Genomic DNA, 14302 nt, shown 5'->3' with positions numbered 1-14302 from the left:
TAGCTTTGTTGTACTGCTGGTAGTACAGATACTAATTGTACTTAACTTTCTTAATCAAGTATTTGTTGTTAATAGTAGATGAAACTTCACTAATTACTTAATTGTGACATTTTTGGGAAAATATTACAAGACAAAGTCAACTGGTGAGTTGTGACTGCGTAGTTGTCCATTCAATAAATTATGTACCCAAGTCTACTAATGTTTTTTGACCAATGATCCCGCTGCTTCATTGCAAGTACACATAAAGGTAAGAATATCACGAGTCCACGGAAACAAACACACAGTTTGTGGATCAAGAAGATGGTTTTGGGAGATAGTTTTGTAGTCTGGACCATTGGTTTCAGCTGCTTGTTGGCGTTTGCATTCGGCGCTACTGGGACTACTCTTGTGCCAGATGAAGGTGCGTGAGACTACTACTCTTTACAATTCCAAAGTGCTGAGAATTGTAAAGAGATCTAAATTCTAATGTTGTTTCTATTTTCAGTTTTTGAAAACACATTAATTCTCTCCAGTTATAATTTTATTAAGTGGGTATTAAAAACACTAGAAAAGAAGCCCTTAGGCTAAATCCATTCAACTAAAAGCAGTACTGCTACACACCTCTTCCCAGAAGATTTAAGACGATTAATGACTTACTGTGGATACAAGAAGTAGCAACAAATCTAGTTGATCTGTGAGCGTGATAGTGCTAGATCACAGGCCATCTTCAAACCCATAACTTTTTATACTTCAGTAAGAAAAATTAAATGAATGTTAGATGAACATATCTAAAGCATGCTGACTTTGTGTGGACATTCAACGTACAAGAAGAATAAGAAGAGGAGGAGGAGGAGGAGGAAATCCAATCATAAAGCGTATCAATCCTTTTCATATGTGACAAATGGTAAATTAGGGTATCCCAAAGAACGACCACAAGCCTTTCTATCCCTTTCCCTGGACATCCCATGAATGGGAGATTTTTATGGGAAGAATAGCTTTGGACAAGATGAGGTTTATGCATTAGAATTCTAGGGTTTTTTTTTTTTTTTTCTTTTGTGGACTTGCAAATAGTATCTGATTGTCTGAATTCGAATTTGATCTCATTAAGGGTGATCTGAATTTGATCCATTTATAAATTGACTGAATATGAATTGACCCCTATCTGATCCGATAAAATCCAATCTTATCTAATATAAGTATATGCTCATATATACTTATAACTATATTGTATCTATTCATAAAGTGTGTGAAAATTGTGTCTTTACTAAATTGTCACAGGTTCAAGCTTATACATGCTATTTTTTATTCATTTTGTTCATGAAATACAATTGTAATTTTTAGTTCATTTTATTATGATATTTTGATAATTTTTAGTTTAATTTAATAACACCTCAATATCTATTTACAATTTGAATTTATATAAATCCATAATGATCTGATTCAAAATTGAATATAAACACATCAAAATTTGGATCTACTTATTTCTGTTTGCATCCCTAAATCACGGTCCACAAAATATCTTCTTCATTTTACTTCAACCAAATGGCAACTGAAAAATCATATGTAGGCCCAAAAATTAGTTTTGGGCTATTACAAAAACTGCTTTCAATTAAACTTTGAGGTGTGATTTAGGCACATCAATTCTTTTGATAAGGGCACACCTCTAATAACGAGACAAAAAAGTGGATGTTAAAGGCTTTTGTCCACTTTTAATCATGGGTTAGTTGCACTCCGGCTTATGCTTTTAAGAAATTAGCAGACATGCATGCATTTTGATCATGACAATTTTAGTTTAGATGATGATGATGTTTAATATAATGGATATATGATATTAGAGGTCCGCCAACTGTTTCTTCTTCAAACTTTTTGTTTTTTTTAATATGTGTTTCTGTGTTTTTAATTTTTATTATTAAATTATTACATCACATTTGCCCCAAAATGTTGAATAGTTAACCCACTACAAAAATAACTCTATTTCTTTATGTTAGTTTTAAATTTTGAATCTTAAATCCAACATCAATAAAAAAATTCTTCTTTATCACATTTAATTTCTTTAATATGATTGATTATTAACCATAGATGGATAATGGGCCCTCTAATCTTTTGCAGTTCCATTTATAATGTATCTTTTTTGATTTATGACAGTAAATGCATTGGGTCAAATAGCGAGGAGGTTGGGGAAGACAAACTGGGATTTCAGTGTCGATCCATGTAGCGGCCAATCTGGATGGAAAACACTCCATCCATTAAAGGGATCTGAAAATGCTGTCACTTGCAATTGCTCCTCTGACAACACTGTTTGCCATGTTACAAGCATGTATGATTACATTATGTTTATGTTAGAGAATAAAAACCTATTCAAGGACCTCACCTAATAGCTTAAACTTTTAGGCTATGTTTGGTTTGAAGGAAAATGTAGGGAAAGGAAGGAAAAGGTAGGGAAACCTTTATAACCCTTGTATTGGTTTCCTTGTCATTCCTTTTCTTTCCCAACCTTTTCCTTCAAACCAAACATAGCCTTAGGTTAAATGGTTCCTTGAGATGGTACCGGAGTTAATTTGACCAAGTGGTCTAATGTTTGATCCTCTTTGCCCACATGCCTTGTGATGAAATTTAATTAATTATAATGGGGCATTGAGGATTAGACACTAGACCATGTGGTCAAACAAGCTTTGATACCATCTCAAAGGAACCACTCAACCTAAAAACTTAAGCTGTTAGGTGAGGGCCCTGATTAGGTCTTTATTCTATAACAGTTTAATCAAATGTTTACTGAATTAAGTGAACTGGGAATAAAAATTGCTGCATGAATGAATCCTTCTAGACTATATACTCACATCTACTAGAACTATGGTGGCAACAATTACAGCACTCCCTTGTAATCCCCAATGAATTGATAAATGGGCATACCAATAATGGAATCAGTTCACAAGTGAGGTTTTGAATTTATTTATACCACTTATCTATCCATGTTTCATTGGGAACAAAGGAATGCTGCGAGTAAATGTGCTCTCCAACACAAGTTGGGATTTCCTCCCAATAACAACTGTCCCAACACAATTTCAACATGATCTGTGTGGTATTTAGATTTCTCCTTCTAGAATTGGTCATCATACCCACCTCATAGCCTTTATAGCTGCATATGGGGATCATTTAATTTGCATACTTGTATGTTTTTATTTATGGGGATATGTTCCCAATGCATGGCTGCAAGGGTGGTGAGGTGGGTGTCAGGACCAAATTCTGTGAGGGGGAAATCCAGATCATCTATATCAACACTTCTCACCAAAAGACTGGGACCGATCAGAAGGTGGGAAAAAAAACTTTGGAGAAATTTACTGTTTGCCACATTAGATTTGCTTAATTTCAAACTATAATTAACTTGTCACATTTAAAGTGTTAGTAATGCTACACCATATCACCTAATCCTTTCAGTAGACTTGCAAATGGTATACTGGTTGTCAAAATAAATTTGAGTTCAAAGAACAAAGGGTGATCTGATTAGATCATATGCGATCCACCTCTATCTATCTATCTATCTATCTATCTATCTATCTATATATATATATAAAACGGTATGATATTAGAAGAACCTTGAGCAATCAAACCCCTAATTAATTTTATAAATAAAACCAAATTGGTTACCACTTTTCCCAATATCATGTCTTGTTAATGTACCATACATTACTCATAATCAAGCCCCCACGTGTTCATATATACTTAAAATTTATATTATATCTAATGTTTTCGAATCGCCGTTGACTTGGACGATCAGACTGTTCGGCCTAGGAACCGTCTAGGCAACTAGTTCAGCTTTACCTCAAACCTAGTTCCTAGCCAAAAACATTGAATTGGTCAATGACCCGTTGACCCGACAATCGAACCATCGACCCATTCAATGGTTTTTTGTGATTTTTTATTTTAATTCTTTTTTAATTTGTTTGTCAGAGTGGGCTGTCTGATCGAATCGGATGGTTGAACCATCAACCCGAAACCGGTGGCCAAAACGATTCTGATTCCAAGTCAGTTTTTAAAACATTGATTATATTATTAATAAAGTTGATATGAATGTTGTGTTTTTTTTTTTTTCTGAAAGGTTTTAAGTTTCATGTAGAAAAAAATCAACATTTGTTCATAAAATGTGATATCAAGTAATTTTTTATTTATTTTATTAGTATTTTGATTATTCTTAGTTAATTCAATTACATTATTCAATAATAGTGTGAGAGCACTAAAAGATCATGTAGATATGTATAAATAAGTATCAACTTATATGACCTGCATCCAATACAAGGTAAGTATCCACTTCAGATAGATATAGATAATTAAATATAAAAAGCATAGATAAATCATAGATGGATATTTGGAATTCTATTAAAGAAGCTCTATTCGAATCTAACGTAAATCCGATTCGAATTCGAATATAAACGAATCAAAATTGGATCCGGTTATATACGATTCGATTCGATCCGTTTGCATCACTTACCGTTACTGGTCATCAAGGCTTCAAGGCAAGACAGTAAGGCCTCAATTGTCGCTTGTCGGTTTTGCAGACTTCTCAAATCTCAGGGTCTGCCAGGAGTTCTCCCGCCAGAGTTGGTTAAACTTCCATACCTCAGAGAAATGTAAGAGGCGAAGAGCTCCCCTACATTCCCCATGGCTCACTTTATCCTTTCTCCACATTTAAACATACTTCTGTCACAGTGATTTCACCCGCAACTACCTTAACGGTACAATCCCGCCAGAATGGGGTTCTACGAAATTGGAGATCATGTAAGTAGACTCTATCTATTCCATTGCTTTCCATTCTCATGGAGTGCCCTAGCAATGAAAAGCTTTTGTTTATCCAAAGTTAATCAAGAGAGTATCGCTGCAGCTCCCTTCAAGCGAATCGTTTGTCGGGTTCAATACCCAAAGAACTTGGAAACATCACCACTCTCCAACAGCTGTAAGTTTTGATTTTCTCTCCCTTTCTGTGGTTTAGTCTTTGTCTTTCAATTGTTGTCTTTTTCTTGGGGTTTTATTTAAGTAGTTTAAATCTTCAGGGTCCTCGATCACAATTACTTCTCTGGAGTTCTTCCTCCAGAGCTTGGGAATCTCGTCAACTTGCAGAGACTGTAAGGCCTTCCTTTCATTCTGCATACCTTATGGAGTCTTAATTTTTCTAATTTTGTATCTTTGGAGGTCTTTATAATGTATATCTCTCTGTGGGTGGTTGCAGTCTACTTTCCTCAAATAACTTGACGGGGCAGTTGCCGGATAGACTTTCTAACCTGGTCAGCTTGAAGGACTTGTAAGTCTGAAATTGTATCGCTTTTTATAATCTAAGTTCTGAATAAATCGACAGGAATCTTCCTCCCTAAAATATTCCTGTAACCGCCCTCTGAGGGCGAAGCACCCTGGTGTTGCTTGCTAGCATTCCTCTTTAAATATCCCTAAACTTAGGTGGCTTGGTGTCATTTACAATCTTAAGGACAGTCAAGACATGGATGGTCTGGATCAGTCACAGGATTCCTCCATGTCAGAAATAATTGGGTCATCTGGCAAGCTTCCCTGACCCAATTTAGAAAGTTTTAAAATCTGGTATTTGTTTTCTTGGCACAAAGGTTGGGTTGCTCCACTGCAACCTTGTGACCAGGGTTCAAATATTGGAAACAGCCTCTCTGTATGTGCAGAGGTAAAGCCATGTACATCTGTCCCTCCCCAGACCTTGCATTGGCAGGAGCCTTGTGCACTGGGCTTCCCTTTATACGTTATTAAAATCTGGTATTTGTTTTCTTATATTATTTTTCTGCCTTAGAAGTTATTCTTGTTTTTATTGACTACTATGGCTGACATACTGCAGTCGAGTAAGTGATAACAAATTTAGTGGAAAAATACCAAGCACTATAGGAAACTGGATGAAACTCAAGAAATTGTAAGAGATTCCAATTTTAAATTTCTGAGTGTCTTTTATGAGGTAAAATTTGAAAAGGTTATTTATATCTCATATGTTTCACTTAAATTTGATTAATAACAGAGAAATGCAGGCTAGTGGTTTTGAAGGTCCCATTCCTTCTGAGATTTCTATTTTGGAGAACTTAACTGATATGTAAGTAGAAGTGTCTTTATTTCATATTGTTGCAGATAGTTTTTAATATATAGCAACATCTTTTTTTTTATCAATAAATATATAGCAAGATCTTGGTGATCTTCAATCAAACAATTTCTGGTCCCCACTTCCAGTGCAATTTTTGTATGCAGAAGGATCAGTGATATAAATGGCCCAGACACATCTTTTCCATCGCTGGGCAAGATGAACTTGACAACATTGTGAGTTCAATGGCTATACATCTCATAATATCTGGAAGTAAAGTTTTTCTATTAAATTGTGGTTTGTTGACATTCTTTTGAATTCCTTATTGTAGGATGCTGAAAAGTTGCAACATAATTGGAGAATTACCCCCATATCTTGCGAAGATGAGACAATTAACAACCTTGTAACTCTCTCTCTCTCTCTCTCTCACACACACACACACACACACACACAAGATACATATCTTGAATATTGTTTTGTGCATCTCATTGATATTATCACAATTGACCGTTCTCTTGAAGTTTTATGGCATGTTGCCCTCTTAAATAGCTTCTCATGTCCTGATCTCTTGAGAACAGATTTTCCAGTCCATCCCATTTAATAGCACTATAACATATTATCCTCTTTAACTTTTTTTATTGCGACTTTTCTCTCCAAGTGATAGCATATTATATTCTATTGTTTATGCATTTTTTTATCTCAGTTGCTTCAAAGTGTTGGTACTCTTCCCTTTTCATGCATGGTACATAACTTTCACTTATTGAATAACTTTTCAAAAAACAAAAAATATGAGAAACTCCATTAACAGTAATTGAAACTACTATTGACTAGAATACCCCTATTTTTTAATTTGGTCCCTCTCTAATTGTGAGGGCACAAAATGCAATTGGAACTACTACATTTCTCCTCATTCAATTCCCTCTCATTTAGTCTTATATTTAGGGAATTAACTCCCATTCTTTCATTGAATCCTATAGTAATTAACCATATTAAAGAAGCCTCCCTTGAAGTTTTTGACTATTGCTGAAACCTCCTATGAAGTTTGGTAATGGCAATCACCTCCCCTGTACTTCCTGACACAATTACAAGTAGACCCTCCTGTTAAAATCATCTAATAAGAGGCACAAAATGTCCAAAATAACGATGCAGTTACTTTTGACCACAGTTTATTTTCCTAATTTTTCTCTTCATATCAATCTACCCGAGCCCTTCCAATCTCTTTCGGAAATTGATTTATTTTTCAAATTTTCTCATCATATTAATTGGTCAAAGGTAAAGCTGCAACTTTAAAATCTCTTTTTTTTGTTCATAAAGCTTATATTGTTTTTTTTCTGTAGAAATCAACCTCAATAATAACTGTATGGGCATTTTAGATATTTTTGTGCCTTTTGTTAGAGGTTTTTAATGAAGGGGGTCTACTTGCAATTGTTTTAGAAAGTTCAGGGGAAATGGTTGCATGTATCAAACTTCAGGGGAGGTTTCATCAACGGTCAAAAAGCTTTACGGGTGGTTTCAGCAATTTACCCTAAAGAAAAATAAGTGTGACAAAAAATTATTATTTTTATTGATGATAGAAATAAAATACAAACTTAAAACCAACACAAAAGTGGTTGTTTTCCTGTTTAGTGGCAAGTCAACAATTCAGCATTTTGGGTCAAATGTATCAACCCTAGAAAAGATGAAAACGCAAAAGTATAAAAATACAAAAACTTTTATAGGAAGCATTCTCTTGTATCATATATTGACCATATTAAACAAAAATAAGTGTGAAAAATAAGAATAACTTTTATAGGCATAGAAATATAAAAAATTGTATAATACTTTGGCAACATATTATTTTTTATCATTATTATCATAAAAAATTGCACATGCAAAGTACATGTGTGCTTACTAGTATGTAAAGAGACTGGGCCGAATGGGCCCTAACAGCCTCTCTTGTAATATCTTTTATTTTATGTTGATGGGCCACACTTAATGGGCCTGTTATTTATTCTTGTTTATTTCCTTTATGTAACTGCCAAGCTGGCCGCCCACTTAAGGGCATACTTGTCATCATTAATTTTTAGATCTTAATAAAATAGGGTTAGAGGAGAATGGAGAATTAATTCGACTCCTTCTTCTCTTACCTCTTCTCTTCGCCATCTTCTCTTATACAGTTATTCAGACCTGTTTTATTCTGCTAATCACTGAATTTAAACTTGATATTAGAGGACTGATTTACATCTTGGTATTAGAGCAGGTTTAGTTCCTCTTCCTTCTTTTTCTTCGTTCCTGTACACTCTAAAATCAAGAGAGTGTATGGAGAGATAGGTTCTCTATAGTATAGAAAATCACTTACCTAGTTGGTAGAAGGGTTTGGAGAGTTTAGTTCTGGCTAGATTTTGCCAAGAAGTGTTGTTGTTCTGCTGCTGCCCGAAACCCTAGCCGACTAGAGGTTTTCGAGGTTATCAGGAAAGGTGAAGCTTGGGTGTGGTGCTCTGTGCTTGGAAGGTATCTTGTGACTGCTAAAGGAGGTCGGTTCAGGTTTGGAAGAGTTTGGGTTAGTCTGGTAGGTGCGGCAGCATCTTCTCTCTTCCTCTCATCTGCTGAACGGAGCAAAAGCCTTGTTTTTCAAGCACCCAAGTTCTGGTTTGGCTTCAAGTAAGTTTACATAGTCAAAAATGTTTGTTCTTTGATTTCCATTTGATTAATGGAGACATACGAAAGTGAGTTCAAGCAGGTGCCGGTTTTTTGACCTGCCTCAGTAGATTCCGTTTTGACTGGTGTGACCACAATTAAGCTAGATGGGACGAACTATCTTGCTTGGGCACAGTCTAAAAATCTATGTTTGTAGTAGAGGAAAACTCGAGTATCTCACAGGCAGTAAGGTGAAACTTGAAGAGACAGACCCTGAATTTGAAAAATGGATGCAAGAGAACTACATTGTTATAGGATATGGTTGGTTAACTCTATGCAACCCCATATAAGACAACACTATCTCTGGATGTCTTCGGCCAAGGAGATATGGGACAGTGTAACTGAGATCTACTCATGGAAACTGAATGTAGCCAGAGCGTACAAATTGAAAAGTGATGTGAAAAACCTGAGGCAGGGGGAGAAGAGTGTGGCAATCTACTACTCTATACTAAAATCCCTATGGCAGGAAATTGATGTTATGGAGACAGTGGTATGGGAGAGTAAAAAGGATGTTGAAATGTATAGAAAGCTGGTGGAGAGAAATAGGGTGTTTGAGTTTCTCACTGGACTCAACCCTGAGTTTGATATTATCAGACAAAATATTTTGGCCAGGGATGAGGTTACTCTTTCACAGGCATATGGTATGATAAGTAGTGAGGAGAGTAGGCGGCAGGTTCAGTTGTAGAGTCCACCTACAGAACATTTTGCACATGCGGGAATGAAACCAAAGGGCCCTACTGAGAAGAGGGAACAAGTGTGTGAATATTGCAAGAAACCACGACATACAAAGGACACCTGCTGGAAGCTTCATCCTGGTCTTCTCCCTGATAGGTTTAAGAACAATAATAACCCTAAGAAGGGCAGTCAGGTAGGAAAACCCAAGACTGCTAATGCTGCTACAGTACCTGAAGGGGGAAGTAAGGAGAGTGAAGAGAAATCAACCATTGAACAGTTGGCTGCAATGAAGTTGGATTTTGAGAAGTATGGGAGACTCCTAAACCACCTGGAAGCTACAGTTTCTTCAGCTCACCCTTCCAACAGTACATCATCCTCATCGGCTTTTGCTCACTTAGGTACTCGTGCTTTTGCAAATCATGCTTCAGCTTCAGGTAATCATAAAATCCCTTGGATTATCGATTCCGGTGCATCAGACCATATGACTAGTCTATCTAACCTTTTTTGCTCATATCACCTTCTCTCTAGGAAAGAGAAAATATCCCTTGCCGACGGGTCCCTTGCCCCCATCTCTGGTAAAGGTGATATAAAGATCTCTGACATCCTGTTCTTATCTTCTGTTCTTCATGTCCCTAAACTTAACACAAACCTCTTATCTGTTAGTAGCTTAACAAAGTCCATGAATTGCAGCATAACTTTCTTTCCCACTCATTGTGTTTTTCAGGACCTGCAATCTCAGAGGATGATTGGGAGTGGCCATGAGGCGAACGGAATATACTTGCTGGACACACCAGATCAAGCTTTGGGACCACCTCATGGAGTTGCCTTAGAGTCAATCGTGTCAATCTGTTAACAAAATTTTATTATATCATTTTTGGTTTGGTCACTTGTCTTTTTCTACTTTGAGTCATTTGTTCCCAGATATGTTTAAAGGAGTGTGTTTATCGAGTCTTCATTGTGAATCATGTGAGCTGGCAAAGCATTGCAGACATTCCTATTCAATTAGCAATAAAAGATCACTTTCTCCTTTCCATATTGTTCACTCTGATGTGTGGGGGCCATATCACATGCCAACCATGGGGGGTTACAGGTACTTTATCCTTTTTATTGATGATTATTCACGTTACACTTGGATTTATCTCATGAAATCCAGGGATGAAGTACCAGCTATTGTGAAAATTTTTCATGAACTCATCCTCACCCAGTTTAATGCTCGTATCAAAATATTCCGCTCTGACAATGCTAAGGAGTATTTTGAGAGAACCCTCTCCACCTATCTTGAAACTTTTGAGGTTATTCATCAAAGGTCTTGTTCCTACACTCCACAACAAAACAGGGTGGCGGAAAGAAAGAACAGGCATGTGGTTGAGGTTGCCAGATCCCTCTTGTTTGCATCCCATGTTCCTGTAAAGTTTTGGGGAGTTGCTGTTCTTACTGCTACCTTTCTGATCAACCATATGCCCTCCCGAATCCTTGGCTTTAAAACTCCTTTTAGTCTTCTCTTCCCGGATGAGGATCTCTTTTCTTTTCTTCTTCGTGTGTTTAGGTGTACTTGCTATGTGCATATTCATAGTCACCAAAGGCACAAGTTTGAACCTAAGGCTCATAAGTGTGTGTGTCTGGGATATGCCTCTACACAGAAGGGTTATTGCTGTTTTGATCCAGTTCAAGGCACCCGCTTTGTATCTCGGGATGTCACCTTTGCCGAGTTGACTCCCTTCTTTAGTATTCCTCCTGAGGGGGAGAAATCTGATGAGCCCTTTGCTGTGTCTCCAGCCGTTCCTCTTCCCATCCCTTGTGAGTCCGATCATGGGGTATCCACCTCTTCCACTGGACCTACCTCTGATGTCCCAGCTCCTCCTCCTTCTGCTCCTGTTCTCCAAAGGTGGTACCAAAGGCAGAGATTCAGACATGTGCATGTTGTTTCCACTCCTTCAGAAGAGTGTCTTGCCACTCCCATCATTCCTGAGGAAATAGGTCAGCCCTCTGCTGACCCATCTCTAATATTGCTCTTCGCAAGGGCAAGCAGAAGTGTACAGCCCATTGTATCTCCAAACACTTATCTTACAGCCTTCTCTCCCCTTCCTACTACTCCTTTCTTGCCTTTGTGTCTTCCCATGTGATACCTAGGTCTGTACCGGAAGCACTATCTCAAGCTGAATGGAGGGATGCTATGATGACTGAACTTGATGCATTGCATAAGAACCATACCTGGGATATTGTGGACTTGCCAGAAAGGAAGGAACCAGTGGGTTGTAAATGGGTGTTTACCATTAAGTATCACTTTGATGGCTCTGTTAAGAGATTTAAGGCTCGGTTGGTTGCTAAGGGTTACACCCAAATGTATGGCATTGACCATCTTGAGACATTTGCTTGCTAAGATAACTTCAGTCAGGGTTTTATTTTCTCTAGCAGCTACTTTTGACTGGCCCTTACACCAGTTTGATGTTAAAAATGCCTTCCTGAATGGAGACCTGCATGAAGAGGTCTATATGTCTCTACCTCCAGGAGTGTATGGGAAAGAAATGAAAGGCAAAGTGTCTCAAACAATCTCCTCGGGCTTGGTTTGAGAGATTTCGGGCTGCTCTTGTCTCATTTGGCTACGTTCAAACACAATCTGATCATACACTATTCTTGAAGAAAAATGACTCTCTGGTGACCTACTTGATTGTTTATGTTGATGACATTGTGGTCACGGGTAATGACATTGAAGAGGCCAGCAAACTAAAAGGATTTCTCAACTCTGAATTTGAAATCAAAGACTTGGGAGATCTTCGGTATTTCTTGGGCATTGGAGTTGCTCGATCTAAGGATGGTATCTTCATATCTCAGTGCAAATATGTCCTTGATCTTCTTGCTGAAATAGGTAAACTTGGCGCTAAACCCATCTCCACTCCCATTGATCCTAATCATAAGCTTTCTACCACAGATGGTGAACCTTTGCCTGATAAGGGAGTGTTTCAGAGACTGCTTGGGAAGTTGTTATACCTTTGCATGACTCGACCAGATATTTCCTATGCAGTAAGTGTTATTAGTCAGTTTATGCATTCTCCCAGAGATACTCATCTAGCTGCTGCAGAAAGGGTTCTGTGCTACTTGAAAGGTACTCCAGAGAAAGGTATTTTGTTTGCTAAGCATGGTCACATGAAGCTGGAAGCCTTTATTGATGCAGATTGGGCAGAATGTATTGATGATAGAAGGTCCACCTCTGGTTATTGTGCTCTGGTTGCTGGGAATATTGTGTCTTGGAGGAGTAAGAAGCAATCAGTAATTTCTAGATCCTCAGCTGAAGTAGAATACAGGGCAATGGCTCATGGTGTGTCAGAATTACTATAGCTACGATCCCTTCTAGAGGAATTGGGGGTGGACTATGAGAAACCAATGATGCTCTATTGTGACAACCAAGCTGCTATCAACATTGCACATAATCCTGTTCAACATGACAGAACGAAGTACATTGAAGTTGATAGGCATTTCATAAGAGAAAGAGTCTCTTCAGGAGAAGTTTGTTTACCATTCATCACATCAGAAGAGCAATTGGCTGATATCTTGACCAAGGGAGTTCCAAGGGGGAAATTGACACACTAAATAAGCAAGCTGGGCATGATTGACATCTACGCTCAGCTTGAGGGGGAGTGTAAAGAGACTGGGCCGAATGGGCCCTAACAGCCTCTCTTGTAATATCTTTTATTTTATGTTCATGGGCCACACTTAATGGGCCTGTTATTTATTCTTGTTTATTTCCTTTATGTAACTGCCAAGCTGGCCGCCCACTTAAGGGCATACTTGTCATCATCAATTTTTTAAATCTTAATAAAATAGGGTTAGAGGAGAATGGAGAATTAATTCGACTCCTTCTCTTACCTCTTCTCTTCGCCATCTTCTTCTCTTATACAGTTATTCAGACATGTTTTATTCTGCTAATCGCTGAATTTAAACTTGATATTAGAGGACTGATTTACATCTTAGTATAATAAATAAATATATAAATATATAATATATTATAAATACTATAAATATATAATATATTATAAATACTATAAATATATAATATATAAATATACATACCGGTCAGTTAGGTAATTTTTCAAAGTTACCAAACTAGTTGGTTCAGTTAACCACATTTTCAGCTTGATTTTCTCAGTTTAGTTTTTTGATCTTTTGACTTTTTATGAGCACCCCTAATGGGTGCCACACAAAACTCAACTAAGCCTTGTCCCAACTATATGGGTTCAGAAATTAAGGAAAAGAAAAAAAATAAAAACTTTATGGGGTCAGCTACATGAGTTCTATTACATCATCCTGCCTCATAAGGGTTTGTTAGAAGTTTCTATGCTAGCTGTCAACCTAACATGACCCTCCTTTATCTGGGCTTGAAACCAGTAGTTTAAGACAAGCTCATACTAGTGGAGTTAAATTTTAACACAAGTAGTTCAAAAATAAACTAAAAACTTGAAAACTAAAAGAAAAACTTTGAAAATCAAAGTGTTGGCTCCTTTGCTTCAACCTTCAAAACTCGCTTCCACTTTGCTGCCTCCACGAACCTCTCTATTTTTCCTCCTGTAGCCCCCATTTTTCCTCCTTTCCACCCTTGGGATCTTTTTTTTGGTATTTAACACAACACATAACACACTTACTACTTTTCAACGTAGGTGGTAACAATGGGACTCGAATCTGCGTTTCCATTGGAACTACCCAATTGGGGAGAGATGGTGCAAATGTATCTTTGGTTGTGTTAAATCTTGCCACTACTCCATTTTGGTTAATGGGATTGTTAGAGATTCCGTTCCAGCTCATCGGAGCTTGAGACAAGGTGGTCATCTATTACCCTTTCTATTCACCATAGTAGCAGATGTGTTTAGTAGAATGATCTTAAAGGCTGATAGGGAGACTAAA

General features: G+C 37.4%; 1 protein-coding gene across 4 annotated transcripts in view; it reads left to right on the top strand.

Annotated features, from left to right (window-relative positions):
* Positions 1 to 249: 249 nt before the first annotated feature.
* Positions 250 to 14302, top strand: part of LOC104590729 (putative leucine-rich repeat receptor-like serine/threonine-protein kinase At3g14840) — a 74482-nt gene continuing 60429 nt past the window's right edge. For 2 of the 4 annotated variants that reach the window (XM_088901528.1, XM_088901525.1), the window contains exons 1-11: positions 250 to 400; positions 2125 to 2296; positions 4533 to 4604; positions 4684 to 4752; positions 4856 to 4927; positions 5025 to 5096; positions 5201 to 5272; positions 5825 to 5896; positions 5999 to 6070; positions 6205 to 6291; positions 6387 to 6458. In XM_088901528.1, the coding sequence (XP_088757654.1) occupies positions 301 to 400; positions 2125 to 2296; positions 4533 to 4604; positions 4684 to 4752; positions 4856 to 4927; positions 5025 to 5096; positions 5201 to 5272; positions 5825 to 5896; positions 5999 to 6070; positions 6205 to 6291; positions 6387 to 6458 (932 nt within the window). In that variant the 5' untranslated portion in view covers positions 250 to 300. The remainder of the gene's footprint in view (positions 401 to 2124; positions 2297 to 4532; positions 4605 to 4683; positions 4753 to 4855; positions 4928 to 5024; positions 5097 to 5200; positions 5273 to 5824; positions 5897 to 5998; positions 6071 to 6204; positions 6292 to 6386; positions 6459 to 14302) is intronic. The other 2 variants (XM_088901526.1, XM_088901527.1) reach the window with 1 other exon arrangement.

The sequence above is a fragment of the Nelumbo nucifera genome, chromosome 3 (genome assembly GCF_055504915.1).
Source record: "Nelumbo nucifera cultivar China Antique chromosome 3, China Antique-T2T, whole genome shotgun sequence".
Taxonomy (NCBI): domain Eukaryota; kingdom Viridiplantae; phylum Streptophyta; class Magnoliopsida; order Proteales; family Nelumbonaceae; genus Nelumbo; species Nelumbo nucifera.
Note: the sequence above shows the minus strand (reverse complement) of the source record. Positions and strands in the feature narration are given on the sequence as shown.